Source organism: Lampetra fluviatilis, chromosome 34 (genome assembly GCF_964198595.1).
Source record: "Lampetra fluviatilis chromosome 34, kcLamFluv1.1, whole genome shotgun sequence".
NCBI lineage: Eukaryota > Metazoa > Chordata > Hyperoartia > Petromyzontiformes > Petromyzontidae > Lampetra > Lampetra fluviatilis.
In genome coordinates this window covers 8,739,632-8,756,326 of record NC_136308.1, presented here as the reverse complement: position 1 = coordinate 8,756,326, position 16,695 = coordinate 8,739,632, and the positions used below count along the sequence as shown (strand labels likewise).

The 16,695-nt window shown below is 48.5% G+C and overlaps 1 protein-coding gene across 1 annotated transcript in view; it reads right to left on the bottom strand.

Moving 5' to 3' along the window:
- Positions 1–745: 745 nt before the first annotated feature.
- Positions 746–16,695, bottom strand: part of PLXND1 (plexin D1) — an 89,435-nt gene continuing 73,485 nt past the window's right edge. Inside the window, exons 28-36 of the mRNA XM_078872456.1 lie at positions 15,312–15,415; positions 13,910–13,973; positions 13,478–13,512; positions 13,259–13,366; positions 12,222–12,385; positions 10,020–10,167; positions 5,341–5,481; positions 2,453–2,527; positions 746–1,299 (exon numbers count right to left, since the gene is read on the bottom strand). Coding sequence (XP_078728582.1) covers positions 1,183–1,299; positions 2,453–2,527; positions 5,341–5,481; positions 10,020–10,167; positions 12,222–12,385; positions 13,259–13,366; positions 13,478–13,512; positions 13,910–13,973; positions 15,312–15,415 — 956 coding nt within the window. The 3' untranslated portion in view covers positions 746–1,182. The remainder of the gene's footprint in view (positions 1,300–2,452; positions 2,528–5,340; positions 5,482–10,019; positions 10,168–12,221; positions 12,386–13,258; positions 13,367–13,477; positions 13,513–13,909; positions 13,974–15,311; positions 15,416–16,695) is intronic.

Genomic DNA, 16,695 nt, shown 5'->3' with positions numbered 1-16,695 from the left:
TGCTGCGAGAATCAATTTCAATCCGTGAAATTATGGTTCGTTACATGCCTACGAACCATTCGACGGGCAGACTTCAGCACTTCACATTAACCGAGGGCACAGCTCCACCTCCCAAACTGATCATTCTGTCGCCAATAAACACTGCATTTTTAAACAGGAAGCAATACAAGGCAATTGCATGGCTAAAGTGCAATCTACGCAGACTGCATTGTTCGTGTATACATTTTTTTTTTGCGCAGCAAAAATTGACTTACAGGTTTTGCGCACTCCGCACCACTCGACAAACCAGGCCCAGCACATTGGACGGGGAGTCATCACCCTTTTTTAGCTGAATGCAAATTGCAGAAATTCCACGGTGGAGTAAATTCACTTACCCAACAGAAAACTATCGCTCTTCTCTCATCACTTCCCCGGCAGTGCCTTGCCACGTCATTGGGTGAAATCCTTCGTTTCACAGTTGAAGTGGTCTGTCGTGCAAATGTAAATAGCGAGCTGCCCATTATTTATCGACGCTGGGCGTAACTCGGTTACACGAACGCTTCGATGCAACCACAGAACGGGGCAATGTATCAGCTGTGAAATGTGCTATTTCAATCTAACAATTCAGAAGCTTCCCTCCACAGCTTGTCTGCCGTTCTCCACCGATCGTGAGATGCAATTTGATTGAACGACGCTTTGCAAAAACGAAACGTTATTATAATGAAAGCGCAACCTGTAAAATAAAATAGCAATGCTAATGCAAATATATATTTTTCAGCAGGCTCCTGCTACATTGGGTGTTTAGCTTCATCTTTGGAGGAAAACCTGAGTGCGCAGACAAAACCCACCACACGTTAGACACGGGGGATAACACTCAACAATGCCATCTCCTGACGACGCCGTGCAACTCCACGACTACAACGCCTGGCAAGCCCCGGTCGTCACCCATCTAAGCGCTAAGCAACGTCAAGGCACTGCTTAGCTTCCGAGATCCGATGAGATCAGGAGCATTCGGCATGAATTGGCGGTAGCTCGTTCACCCAATGTAGGTCGGTCCACCCAGTGTTTCCGGAGCGGCGGTCTTGGAAACATAAGTCACGCTTCTTTGCATTATTTCCAAGAACCAATGAAAGATTGAGAGAGATTTGGTCACACAGTCGGTCCACCTGATGCTCTGGGCCCGGCGCTGCTTGGCGAAGGGGGTCACACTTCGCTGCAGGTTTCATAGATGTTGTCTTCCATGAGGACGATGACCTGCTCAAACTTGTGGGCCAGCTGCATCTTGCGCGTCGTCAGATTCTCTTCCAGTGAGTCGACGATCTGTCGTGGAAATGCCACGCGCACGCACACACGCACAAAGATTTAGAAAGACAAAGATCCGTTGTGTAGCCTTAATAGACATTTGGGGCAAGTGCTGTTAGTGAGCACCTATGAAGGCCGGAACAGTACACAAAGGGGTAAGTGGCCAACACCACGCCTGACCGCCTTTGTCTCCCCAGTGGTGATGTTTACACACCACACCAGGTACTCATATGAGGCTGAGTCAACCGAGGGGGAGGCCCAAGACTGGTTCAGTTAATCGTCACTGGTGTTTGCCGTGAGCGGGAATCAAACTCGGGTCGCCTGGTTCGTAGCGCAGTGTGCTAACAGTGACACTACCGCTTTCCCATACACACACGCACACACACACACTACACACACACAGAACACACGCACACGCGGCACGCTGCTTCACCCAGCAACTGAACAACCTGAACCACATAACCGAAAATTATAAAAAATTTCACGTCAAAAAGTCAAAAGTGATCATCTGCTTAAATTAGCATTGCGACGGTTGGGGAGGTCTTCATCCAGCAGCTGATAGATCATGGCTGAATAATTGCATTTGGATTTGAGTGTAAAAACACGAAATCCGAAATAATATCAACGGAATGATTGGGAAACGTTGAACGTAATGTGAGAAGACTTCAGCAATTCCTGATTCAAACGCACCCTGGACAAGTGACGCCTGGATGGGAATGGGGGTTTGGTGGATCACAACCGTTTAGAGTCCTCAGCCATTGGTGGAAATTCCACATTCTTATGGCAGGGGCAAGTCTCTGCATAGGACAACCATGGGTGACTTCCCTCCACGTGGTGGGCTGTGTCAACCCCCCGCAGCCGCTTGCTCAACTGCTCAGCCGCACGGCTGGATTTTGCGTAATGTGCATAATTTATTTTACGTAGATTTGCAGCCACAACAAAAAAAATTGCGGATAACGTCAAAACTGTATCGCACACTCTAGTGCAACTGGCACTTGATGATGATAATAATAATGACGACATATTCTGTCGAGTGATTTTATTGTGTCAAAGCTGAGTTTACACTACTGAGCAATCTTTTACGCGAGTGGATACAGTATTTTAGCCGTGCTGTCTAAGTGGTGATGGGTTGTTAAAGCAAAAACGTTATTTCCCAGGAAATATTGCTTACCTCGTGTCGATACCTCTTTGCGTACTTGTATATTTCTGACATGGCGTAGTTGGTGTTGAACTCATTGGTGTACCTCTGGTGACAAAAAAATGAAAACATGTAATCAATCTCGGGAACTGAAAACGCTGAATTGTTCATTACCATCAGTAAAAGACAAAAAAAACATTGAGAAACAAGTTCATTCGACATCATATAAATATCTTGATTTGAAGCTTTCGTGACTGCAGGAACCCATACTGTTTGGTTCTTTCGGTAAAGTCACGTAGGTATAAAATAAAATATGTATTTAATTTTTTTCTACCTACTTCAGTTTACCGAAAGAACCAAAGAGTATAATATAAATAGCCACATTGTCAAAGCGGCCGGGTGGCAGGGGGTTCATTTCCTGACTCTGAAGCCTTTTCTACGTGGCATACGCATGTTCTCGCCCTGTTCTGCATGGGTTTCTTCTGGTATCAATGGTTTTCTTCCATATAAAACACACACACACACAATGTCGTTTGTCTTGGCCAAACATCCCCAATCAGCAGGGCCCTCCTGAGAAATTAGTCTTTGGAGCCACTGTGGCATTCTGGGGTAAATAGGTAATAATCATTATAATTGATCGTTATAAACACCGACTGGATTAATTAATTGGATGAAACAACTTCGATCATTGCTACTGGGAGTCTCATTATGCTAGACAGCTGGAGGACAATGGAACGGTTAAGATGAGATGTGATGGGAGGCACTTTGAGATGCTGGTGAGTTTTATAGCCCTGTCAGTGCAAATCATCACTTATCCTCATCCTGAGTCGAGTCTGCCTCTCACCAGTTTTAACTTGTTCGTAGTCAAAGGCAGGAACTCGTCTGAGTCACAGCACGTGATGCAATGGTGCCACAAAACACTTACTGTAAATTGGATGGCTGAGTCACAGCTGTGTACAACTAGACAACATTTCAATTAAATTTCACAGCGTAAAACGAAACCCAGGATGGCTGAGCAAGCTGCCGCTGTTATACTGCCGCTCATTCGCAGGACGTGTAGTAAAGCGCATTTTTTCCAGTGAGCGGGTTTCCGATGACACATCGGTGACCTCGTTTAACTCCTCTCCAATGGGATTTTTCGTGGTTGTGCCACGGGCGTCGTTTTTGCACAACGTCCCGACGTTTCGCTCCCTGTGCTAGGAGACTATTCGGCAAAAAACAGAAGTGGACCTCCGGGCCATGTGGAGCGGAACGTCGGGAGGAGGTAAAACCGGAAAACACACGGCATAGACTGTACAGCGGCACAGCCAGGAAAAGCTCGGCACGGCTGCGGGTGCTTTGGTTGGCGAGATGTTAACTACCTCGCCAAGTATAAAGGAGGTCGTGGATTCGATCCCGACCATGACGCCCATAAATTCGCAGTTTGCATGTCTCTCTCCCCGTGGTCATGTGGGTTTTTCGCCGGGTCCTCCGGTTTTTCCCTCCCACAATTAGAATCGACGTGCATTTAGAGCGTTTGGCTGCTATATATTCCCACGTGATAAGCCACTTTGTTGAACTATCATTAGTGGCCAGGTCGCTTCTGAAAAAGAGCTCCACAGCTCGGCGGGCCTTACCTGGTAAAAAAAAATAAAAGTTTGGATTTTAGTTTAGTTTATCACGCCACTGCACCGCGCGATGCATTTTCGCGCCTCCGGCAATGCTCCGACACGCAGCTGGAGCCACGTCCGCCGAGGGAATAAACGCCCGCCGCGAATTTGGCGGCACGGCTTCGCTGACAAGGCGGTTAATTTCCTGTGGCGGTGTCACTCTCGGAAAACATGTTCTGCCTGGGCGGCTGGGAGGATGGGGGGGGGAGGGTGCGGGGTTGGGAGAATGGGGTTGTGGGGGGGGGATTGTTCAGGAGGGGGGTGGAAGGGCAGGAAGGGTTGGGCTGGATCGGGTGAACAGAGTCTCTTGAGGTTTCACCCCCCCCCACCCACAGCTCCCACTGCCCGCGTACCAAGGCCCCCCCCCAACTCCCTCGCAGCCAGGGGGCACAGCCACACTTTGGAAGTCGGAGGGGTGCCTGACTAGCGAATGATTCCCGCTGGTTATTGGTTGGTTAGATTACAGATAGGACCCATGAAATCTGCCTACACCCCCCCTCCTCCGCCGGCAACTTCTTTGCGGACGAGCGGGTGCTGGCTCGGGTAACGAGCATCGCCTGGACTGGCTGGTCAACGGATGCTGTGACCGCCGCCCGTAAAACAGAGGACGCGAGATGTGGGCTGCTGTTGGGGCTACACGGTGGGCAGCAGGGGGCGAGGCAGAAAAAAAAACATCCATTGTTGTAGCAAACTGTTTGTTTCTTTGGTGCCAAGGCGTACGCTCCCTGCCTTCACCAAGTCACAGCGATCGGCTTGGTGAAGTCCGGTCGAAACGACCCCACCCGCCCCCCACGAGTCGCACCGACTTAGATGGGGAGGCCCTCATCCAGCAGTGGAATGCTTGACATGTGTACACACACCCAACAGAGATCAGCCCGTTGTTGCCTACGCAGGTCGTAGGGGCACACGGCACACCGGGTACTCATTTAAAGCTGAGCCAATCTGGACAGGGTGGCCCAAGGGTTCAGTGATCAGTTCACCACCACTTAGCCGTGGCCCAGAATTCAGCGCGGTGGCGCTGTGTTCATTGCGCGTGTCCAAAGGTCCCCCCGACAGCCTACACAGGCTGTTGGGGCATGTGATGTTAGCGAGCACCAATGAAGGCCGACACGGCACACCAGGGGGTAGTGTGACCAGCATTACGTCCTGCCGCCTTTGCACGTCTCCGCCAACGTTGAGATGTTTATGCACCGCAAGGCTGAGGACCAGTTCAGAAATTCGTCACCGACGTTGAACTAAACCGCGCGTGCGTGCGCTCGCAAAAACACCCACCATCGACTCCTCGGCCATGTACGAGTTCATTTCCTGTTCGCTCAGCATGGGCAGCTGCTGGATGTCTTTGTAGTACTCGAACACCAGGCTCTTGTACTCGGGGATCTCCTTGGCGTAGAGCAGCTTGTTCGTGGGAGAGTCCTGGGCGTGTGGGAACAAAACGGCAAGAGGCACGAGGTTTCGGTTAAGGGAGACGGGCGCATAAAGGGGCGCCTTGTGAGTGTGCCCCGCTCGGCTGACGCGCCCCGCCATCGCCGATGACGAGGTTTTTACTTTTTTAAATACACCAGGCTCTTGTGCACTCCAACGCTGCCCCATCACAACGGAGCGGCTTGTTCCGTGAGATGAAGCCGGCCACGTGGGAATGACAAGGGCACGGGCGTTCCTGCTAAAGCAGCGGCACAATTACACAACTAGACAAACAAAGACGACGACCCCTCCGCTCCTCCGTATATCCTTCACAGACTTTTGGGGAAAGTGCTGTTAGCGTGCCCTTATTAAACTAAACAAAAACTAAACAGTTTAACACGTATGCTTTCGCGACTAATGTTATTCATAATCAACGTTTTTGGGTTTAGATCGCGTTTTTTATAAATGTGTCGTAACCCTCCACCACCCGACACGGCCAATCAGTAAAAATGTGTCACGTTGACAAAAGACAAATAGTTCACTGCTTTAGCCCACCGGTGTGTTGAAGCCACAACATTTACAATTTGAGTACGACGTTTCGCTGGTAATTGCATCCAGCATCATCGGGCAATTCGCCAGAATTGGGTTACGACACATTTATAAATAACGCGCTCTAAACCCAAAAACGTTGATTATGAAAAACTAAATTTTTTTTTTTTTTACCAGGCTGGCACAGCACACAAAAGGGTGGGTGGCCCTACATCACGCCTCCCTAGTATCGATGTTTACGCACCGTACCAGGTTCTGATTTGAGGCTGAGTCGACCTAAGGAAGGCTCAGGACTGGCACAGATAATCGTCACCGGTGTTGGCCATGAGTGGGAATCGAACTTGGGTCGCCGGGTGCGTAGTGCAGCGCGCTAACCGCTGCTCCACCGCTCCCCGTAACAACCCACACACACAACACACACAACAAACAAAACACACACACAGGCGCGTTTGGACTGTTCCCTATGGGAGAATGTTACAGCTGGACTTTTTTTGTGACTACGAAGGAACAACTACGACTCTCGGGATGCACCCATCGAGATTAAAAGTCCCAGGCTTAAAACACTGCCTTAGACTTATTATTATTATTTCCAGAGCTTAATTTCCAAGCTGCAAGTCTGGCTTGGAGTAGAGATTACGAGGCACAACTACTAGAGTACAGTCCAACGTATGTCCATCCACAATATGTACCTACATTGATCGTGGCCTCTATTCTTACAATCCTATGTGCATGTTTATAGGCGTATAGGGTATAACAATGAGGGCATAATAAGGCGAGATGGATGTGGCCTTGCCCAAAATAATTGCCGCAACGGTCTTCTGGACAAGGCCGACCGAAATTGAGCACCGATTAATTTTCCGTCAACTCAACACTCGGCAGACCGCTCTATTTATGTTGTCAGATAGAAAAAAAAAGCGGGCGAGCGAGGATGTACTTTACCGGCAAGAATACGGTGAGGAAGTTTCAAGTTCAAGTTTCAAGTTCATTTATTAGGTATAGCCCTGTGTGCCATTCGGCTCTTGAATCGGGTTCAACCGCAACAAACAGAAAACAAAAACATGAACAAGAAAACATCTTAAAGTGACTATGTGCAAACAGAAAATCCAAGAAAAGACAGCAAAATATTGCAGAAAAAGTACCGTACACCAACACTGTGTGCAAAAATCCCAGTGGGATGCAAGTCAAACAACAACAACAACCACAAGACAACTTAGATTAAGGCCATCAGTCTAACTCAACAACAAACAAACATGGCCGAACCAAAAAACTTTCGAAAATCACCAAAATAAAGCCATAAAAGCAATGACACAGTGATCATAGGAACTGTGACCGAAAGATTACGAGTGGGAGAGGGGGCGTCAGAGGGGGCGGCAGGGCCGTGGTTCCGGCGGGGCCTGCCGCGCCCGCGCGTTATTGAGTTGCAGCTGAGGACGGTCGCACCGTTCGTCCACTCGCGCTGATAGACAACGCCGACGCACCTGCTTCCGTGCCCCGGGCACATTCTCAGCTTGAGGGATAAGATTAAGGTTTTGTGTTTACTAAAAAAAATCAATGATTTTTTTTTTACCTTACCAGGTAAGGCCCACTGAGCTATGTGGCTTTTTGGTTTGTTTTAGAAGCAACCTGGCCACAAAATGATAGCTCAACGAAGTGGCTTATCAGGTGGAAATGTATAGCAGTCAAATACTCTAAACGCGTGTTTCTAAATGCGGAAAAAAAAACAGAGGACCCGGAGAAAAATCCACACGACCACGGGAAGAGAGCCATGCAAACTCCAAATATACAGACACCAGGGTGGGGATCGAACCCACGACCTCCTGCATACCAGGCGAGGGAATTAACATCTGGCACAATTTAACGGGCGCTTAAATGGGTGCTTAAATGGGTGCTTAAATCCCGCAGCGCCTTGCATCTAATTCCCGTCATTACAATTGCCAACTCGAGTGTGTTTTTATCCTCTAGTTTAGCCGGGGGCACCCCCAGTTGTAGCTGTCTTTGTGCAGCACAATGCCATTTCGCACTGGCCTGCCAATGGGCATGAGTCTGTCATGAGGGGGCGAGGATTGGTCACGCGTATTATCAATCGAGTTATACGAATAATGTCGTCCGTTATCAGGGGGCGATGTTGCCATCGGTTATTCCAATTCAGTAGTTATTTTTTGTTTGTGTGTGGAAACATTTTTTGGACCACGAGGCCCGGCCCTCAAGTGAAATTCCGACGAACAAATCGCCATGGATGCACCCTGCGATAAGCCCTCCATGGGCTGTGAAATTCTCCCACTCGCCAAAAAATAAAAATAAATAAAAATGTCTCTGTCCCTCCTTCCCTGTGCATCTGCACAGCATCTTGAGATGCTGTGACATTTAGGCACTGGCTCCGATCCACATTCATTGTCATAGATTATAATGCAACGTAATGTAGAAATGCATGTCTGTAAACAACTGAAATTATATTGTACAGGTTGTAAGATAAACGACGGGGGAGCAGCATGTTAAATGTGAGTGCTAATGAGGCTGCTACACTTTGAAGTAGATTTCTAGGAAATGCGCCGTGTTAATGCTGTGTTTCACAACTCCAGGTTATTAATAGATGCAGAATCACAAACTCAATGGACACAGACACACACACATGGGGAGGGACGCTATCTCAGACGGCAGAGCCATTTCCATTGACCTCATCCAACAATTGGGTAGTGTTTCAGATCCAGAATTGTTATACATCGACTTTTTTGTTGTTGCAATTTAACGATGAAGGGGAAAAAAACGTGGTGGGTAGCGGGGGGGGGGGCTGTGACGGTCCCACCTGATGACGGAGACTTGTGTTGCCTCCGAAACGTCGTGATTTTTGTTTTATTTTATTTTCATTAATTTTGATGTTTTACCTACGTGACTTTACCGAAAAAACCTAAGAATATAAATATACAAAACATTCATTTTATTCCAAAGTGATCCCCGCAGGAATTTTCTTGGAAAACATTCCCACGCTGCCACCGCTGCTGCCACAAGGTGAGCGAAAAAAAAACGAAAACAAAACGCCTAAATGTGGCCCCCGTCGCGTGCCTAAAGTGGCACACGAAGACGCCGGACAAACAAAGCAAAAACAAAACAGAAGTCCGTCTGGCCGTCCGCGTTTCCCTCGGCTGATTAATCCAGACTTCCTGTGGCCGTGATTCAAGCGCACGCTTCCTTCCAGCGCCCGTTGCTCCGCAGAGTCCCGCGGGGACGCGAGCCGTGACGCGGCAGCCCTGTGGTTCCACCATCACCACCACCACCACCCCCACGAGGCCTGATTTGTGACTTCCACGTATCAGCCGCGCTTGGATCGAGCTGAAACTGCCGGCGTGTGGATTTACAGACACCAATGAAGTCGCTGCAATGTGCGTAATAATTGCGAATCGGTGCGGTGAATTGGGAGAGAATTTCATAAATGTCACACGCCGTAGAGGGAGAGGAATGGTGGCACAGTGGTTGGCACACTCTGACCTTGATTTCATAATGCCCTGTTATAAGCTAAAGGGGAGGTATCATTATCGCCATGATCATCATCATCAGCCATGGCCATTCCACTTCTGGATCCAATTTTCTTGTCTTGAATCAGCACTGCTGACATTACGCACTCCCAGAAGGGCGCACAGCTGATGGAATGTGTAGAAGTCTTTTATTTGTTACGTGGAGAGACAGATGTGTGAAGGAGACAAGTTGTCTGCCTATTTCCACTGCTGGGTGAGAGCCTCCTAAGGCCATCGCTATCCCTGACAATCCTGCGATGTGGTAAATCCGCCCAACACCTGCACATGAGCTGATTCCATCACTCCATCTCCTCGGTAAGACGTCCTGTCTGACACGTTCCATTCCCTGCCTGCCGCTTTGTTATTATCCTTGGCCATGGGCCATCAATAAAGGACATCGTATTTTATTAATATTTTTGAACCAGAATGAACATTCCTCCGCACTCAAAAGCCAACCTGCCCGCCCGCCCATGTGTTCGCCCAGCCGCTTGCCTTGCCAAGGGTGAGCGACGAGAGGGAGCAGGCGTCGATGAAGGCCTGCGCGATGACGCTCAGGCAGGCGTCCATGTGCGTGGTCTTCTCCAAGTCGAACACGAACTGCGGGTTCTTCAGGATGTTCACCCAGAAGCGCAGGGGCAGGCTGTGGGGACACGGCGGCACGGCACTGAGCGGCTGACGGGCATTATCGAGATGAGCTGTGATGGCACGTGTACCCCCTTCCCCCCCCACTACTTCTCCCCCCCCCCCCCCCACTATACCCACCACCGTTCATTTGCCACAACTCATACGGGTAATTGCCTTCAGGGTCTCTGTCAGCCGTGAACAAATGCAGCGGGGTTAGTGTCGCGCCGTGGCACCCACGTCGCCGTGCAATCGGTGCTGCTGCTGCTGTTTAGATAATTTTTCACGTATTGCGGTCGCGCACAAAACTGCACACCTGGTGGACGTGCGTGTCCCGTTTCTTTATTTCTTGTGCAAGTTAACTGCGGATGAATAAAGTGATAAACCTGTGTTGTTTGTTTAATCACTGTGATGGGTTTCGCCACACCTTTGCAATCTTGATACCGGGCTGTCTTGAGATTGGGGCATTTATTTAAAGCAGCGGGCAATTCTAAACGTGTCCCAAGCAATGCGATTGCACGTGAAGGGTTTTAAAGCCTTAGTCTGACACTGTGAACCCCTGAGCAATAACACGGAACCCTAAGGATCACAAAGGTGCCTTGGGTTTCTCCTAGGTTCAGACACGTGATTGTGTGTGTGTGTACAATTTGGGGCAAATGGTCATGCTGAATTCTCATTTATGCAGTGCAGCGGTTAGCGCTACGCTGCGCTACGAACCCAGCGACTCGATTTCGATTCTTGTTCATGGCCAACACCAGTGACAATTATCTGAAGCGGTGCCGGGCCTCCCCTAGGACGACTGAGCCTCAAATGAGTACCTAGTGCAGTATGTAAATATTGCTACTAGGGAGACAAAGGCGGCCAGGCGTGATGCTAGCCACCCACTCCTTCATGTGTGCAGTGCTGGCCTTCGTAAGTGCTCGCTAACAGCACTTGCCCCAACAGTCTGTTAAGGCTATAATACAGGGGATCTTTCTATTTGTACATTTGGGGCATATGCTCATGCTGCATTGCCAACATTCATTTGAAGCAATAATAAAAAATGAATGTGCCTGAGCATCTTCATGTCGTGCATGTCATTGGCCGCCTAGTGAAGGATGCAATTTGTCAATCCAGACATAACAGCCCGTTGCATTATCCATGTACCCTGTTTACAAACAGATCTTGAGCAACAGTAAAATACAGATTCACAAAAATTAAACGGACCAGGGTGACGCAGCCCTGCAGTAGCTCGTTCGACGCTTGTTGCAGAGGTTCGCGGTTAAAATCCGGCAGGCAGCCCTGGTTAATGCTGCAGGTGTGTTAACCATAACACGTGTGCCGTGTGCATCACAGTGGACGTTAAAGATCCCATGATGTTATCTTAAATGAGTGGGCCGTTGTGTCTCGGCATTATGGTCGAGATTTGCCAATTTCGAATAAAACGATTTGCAAATTGCTCAATTCGGGATTACGCATCGCAGGGGTCATCGCCTACTAACGGAAGACTCATGCCCGCTTGTAGGTACACCCACCGAGTCGTTCTGTGCCACAACGGGACAGCTGCCACTGGGGGTGCCCTTTCAATGCGCTGAGATGCAAGTCGCTTGTCGCGTCTAAAGCACTCTGAGACGCCACCGGCGTGAAGCCGGGTGGCTCTTATCACAAACACATCATCAATCCCTTGTACAGTAGAACCTCTGGTCACGAACGCTTATGACCATGACCAAATCAGGTTCCAACCAAAAAATTCACAAATTTTTTTTATCTGGTCACGAACACATACTCGGGTGGCGATCAAACACGGCCGCGGCCGATTTCTCCTTCTGCGCCATTTTTTTTGTAAGAGCCAAATTTCCTGTTATTAATTTTGTGAGTGTAGTCATACCCCTCCCCCCTCATTCAAGCCGTAATTTAACATAAGAACCCGTTAATCTCTTCTCGCATCATTCATGCGATGATGCGGTGAAGTAAATGTTCATACGATATTACGGTGAATGCTTCCAACGAGACACAAGTAGGGAACTGTGATTCGTGAGATTCACAGGTGCGAGTATCTAATCGGTCGGTCGGTTGGGCAGCCTGCGTGGGTACCTGTTGGTCTTCCAGATGTGCACGGTTTCCGGGTCCACAATTCCCCGACTCTCTGCCTGCTCCTCCAGGAAGTCGAAGAAGAACTTGATGGCCATGGGCGGCTGCTCCGTCGGGTACGTGAGGATAGCCCGGAAGAGGTCGGTCACAAACTTCTGCAGCGTGCCCTGCGGTGACATGATCCAGAGGGTGGGTGGCGCGTTTGCCACTAGGCTACGGAGGATCGCGGTCCGAGGCTAGCGGCCGCCCTGGTTAACACTACGGCGGTGCGTGCAATCCGTTTCACGGTGGACGGTAAAGATCGCATGACCGTTAAACGTCGCGAATGTTAACTGCATGCTACTGAAATAGGAAATAATTAAATAAGGAAAAACAGGGGTAGCTGAAGGATGGGTCACCGAGGCTGCTGCTGCTGCTAAAGCAAACTAACTCAGGTGAACATGGGCAGCACGTGTCATGAAAACTTCTGACGAGAGATGAGAGGCAAAACTCCAGAGACCGAGGGAAGGGAAGACAAGCAGAGGGGCTCAGTGGAAGAGAAGGCAGCCGTCAGACGACATCACGGAGTTCGGAGGCCACTATTGTATGGTGGCAACTGGATGGTTTACTCACAAAGCCGACAACCAAATCAACTTAAATGCACCCGGTCTTACCAAATCTTCGGAAGTTAAGCGGTGTTGAGCATGACTAGTCATTGGATGGGAATATGTCTGGCGATACAAGACCCTGAACACTTGGGCTTACAGAGTGGCCACGGGAAGATAATACGGAAATCTTTCTTGAAGGGTGTCTGTGTGGGGCTCTGGTTGTGTTGCCCCCTCAAACGCGTGGGTATTTTCTCTGGCTATTCGCGTTAACTCACGCATGAAACCAAACACTCGCGAATTGAATTGTCCAGGACCGTCCGGCAAAAGAGTCTTGAGATATACTAAGGCCTTGTTGCAATAATGGTATTATTATTATGATTTTTAGTTCGCCAAATCGGTGAGGCTTTTCGTGCTATAAACGAGCACAGTGCATCAGGACACCCGAGCCTCTACCTTCGTCGACAGAAGCCTTGTGAGGTAAACCTCAGGCAGGACTTTCTTCCTTTTTCCTTGTTGAGATTTAGACTTCTTAACCTCCATCATCTCATCAGCTGGAGTCACCTGGAAGGCAAAGAAGTCAGTGCTGCAACATTCAAAAACTTCCCCGCAAATGGCATGAACAAATATATTTAGATAAAACATATAAAATATAATGTGAAAATATCAACTTACCAGGTGGAAATAGTTGTCATTGTCCTTAACGTTATCTGAAAGATAAAAATTTACAATGTAAATAGGAAGATGTATCTTAATACACAATTTAAAAAAAAAACCTCTGAAATCATGAAAAAAATACGACAAGGCAGCCTTGTGTGAATACTCCTAGGCATGGCCTTCTGTGAAACACTGACCAAGCAAGATGCCTGGTAGTTGTTAAAATCAGTGTAGCCGTGAGTCCTAAACTTTAATCTGGAGAACGGGGCGGGCATGGGGACCGAGATGTTAATCCCAGCTGCCAGTTAAAGTGCTGTTTTAAGAAACTCCCTCTCTCTGTGCCTTCATCAGTGTGACTGAGTGTTCGAGTACGTGTGGGTGTCCATCCGTGCGATAGGGCGCTCTGTCAAGAACGTGGGTTACAGTGTGCGCCCGTGTAACATCGTGCACCTTCGTTCGGACAGATGCTTTTCTTGTCCTTGAAGCTCAGCGCTAAAGACGCCCCATCAGGAATCTGTAAAAATGAACACGCCCATCAGAGAGAGGCCCGCTGAGGATTTTACAAGGCCTCACCAAGGCCCCCCTGTGTTGCTGGAGTTGGGTGACAAGCTTATCCCGTCCTTGAGCTGTTGTTTTTGGTTTTAAACACGTTATTTGTTTCTTCTGTTGCTGCTGCTGCTGCTTGACAGTGGTGTACAACCACAACTAACAAAAAATCTCAGCATCAGGAGGACAGATGCGTTGAGTGTTTTTACTATGAGCAAAGTATTTTTGTTTCCATTACACATTAGCTGAGCACAGGCTCCAGACTCTCAGCGACGAGCAGCAAACATCAATACTGAAGTTTTAATAGATAACTATCGATAGTTCAATTGAACACGGTTATTATACCAGCTCGGTTAACGTCGAATACATTTTATTTTTGCTTAACCACGTGGCGCCTTGGTGCCACAAATCTGCCACTCGAAGCGCCATCGCACATTAACACTCATAAACATGAAAACAGAAAAATTCTACACAATGAGAAAACATATATACACTGTCTACACTTCTTACAAGTGGCTGTAAAGGAGCCGTTGGGGCGGCGGGGGGTGAATTATAAACTCGAGCAGTGCGAGGGGAACTGCAGAAAGAGAAGTGCTCTTGTGGTACGCTGAGTACTCAGCATGGAGGAAGCAATGCGTGGAGTTCGCGGAAACAGTGACCGTGGGCGTTGAGGAGGCGACGACCTCGAGTGACTCAGTAAGTGCTGGGCCGGTGATGCGTACACCTCGCGCCGCACAGGGGTTCGGCTGCCACTGGCGGCTCCAGTTGGCTAGACAGCGGCATTTAGGTTTTTTCGGTAAAGTCACGTAGGTAAAAAATACAATTAAAAGTTAATAAAAGTAATAATGGAAATAAAATCAAATAATAAATCACGACGTTTCGGAGGCAACACAAGTCTCCGTCATCAGGTGGGACCGTCACAGCAAAAATTACTGCATCATTTTAGCTGTGACGGTCCCACCTGATGACGGAGACTTGTGTTGCCTCTGAAACGTCGTGATTTATTATTTTATTTTATTTCCATTATTACTTTTATTAACTTTTAATTGTATTTTTCACCGTCCCTCACTTTACAGAAAAAACCTAACAGTATGAATCCTTGCAGTCACGAAAGCTTAAAATCTAGAATTAGACAGCAGCAGGTCGATGCGAGATGATGCGTTGTAGGGTGCTCCGGGTTTTGCCGACGCATTCAGGCAAGCGCCACCGTTCATGCGAATCCTAAGCCTTATCCTCAGCGCGACTTGCGACGAAAGCGTCCACGCGTGAAGCCCTGCTCGAAGTTGTTGCCTGGGCAGCTACTCACCTGGTAGACGGACACGCGGTTTATTTTCTGCTTCTCCCCTTCTACTTGCGAGATGTCCACCAGGTTCCGCAGCATGATGCTCCCGCCGGATTCGGGGAACCACTCTGTGGGTGCGGTTGAAACGCGGCCCGACGTGGGAGGGGGGCGGCAGGGCGCACAACGCACGCGAACTTTGAGGAGCGATTTCACTTCCAGGCCAGTGAAGTTCATGCGACTGACAGAGAATTTGTTGCAGCGCGTCGCTGAGTCTCGAGCGGCCGAGTTTCGCGTTTGTATTCACAGCGCACACGCGTGTGATCTGCGCAACACACTCATGGTTCATCTTATTTGTTCTTTCGGTAAAGTCACGTATTTTTTTGTTATAATATTATTTTATTATGTTTATTTTTTTTTATTTTATTATTTCCCTTCTACGTGACTTTACCGAAAGAACCAAGAAGATGAATCCCTGCAGTCACGAAAGCTTTAAATAAAAAAAATACACTCATGGTTACAATTCTCAGTTCACGTGGCTCCTTCGAGTGAGATAGCTATATACAGGGTGTCCATGAAGGTTGAATTCATTATTACGTAATGATAATAATTGTAATGATTGTTGTTATTTTTCGACAGTGGATTGAAATGTGGGGTTGAAATGTTGGCAACGTATTTCTGATAAACAGTTTACAGCCCGAAGTCAATCTACTGCTGGATGAACGCCTCCATTCTCTCTGATCATCATGGGAACTGTTTGAACTCATCACCGCTGGCCAGTGTGGCTTGGTGATGGAGCGTGGGCCAAGAAACCGACAGATGACTCTTGCCACTGATGTTAGCGTGACGAGGATTCAAACTGAGGTCGCTGGGCTCACGGTGCAGTAAGAGAACCACAACACGACTGCCCCACCTCGTGTCTACTATGCACGCACGTTTTAAAACCAAATAACCATCAAGTGATCTCCAACAGCACGCAACAACTCAATAATTCGAAAACAACCTGAGCTGAGATGCTGGCATACACCTGGGACTCACTAACATCTTGATATGATGCATGTCGCCAAAGCCATGGTGGACAAATTAAGCTATAGATGGAGGTTTCCGGTGGTTAGCTCACCGCACAAAGAACCCGGTGACCTGAGTTTGATTCCTGCTCACAGCCAACAGTGACGAATATCTGAACCAGTCCTGAGCCTCCCCACGTTCGATTCGATTCTAAGTGGAGTAGCTGGTTCCATGCGAAAACAGCAGCACTGTGGAGACAAAGGCGGCCGGGCGTGGTGCTGGCCACAGCACTCTTTCGTGTGCCATGCCGTGCATATTCCGGCCTTAATAGATGCTCGCGAACAGCACTTGTCCCAACAGCCTGTTGAGGGCTATACGGGAGATATTTGTCTTTGTACTTTGT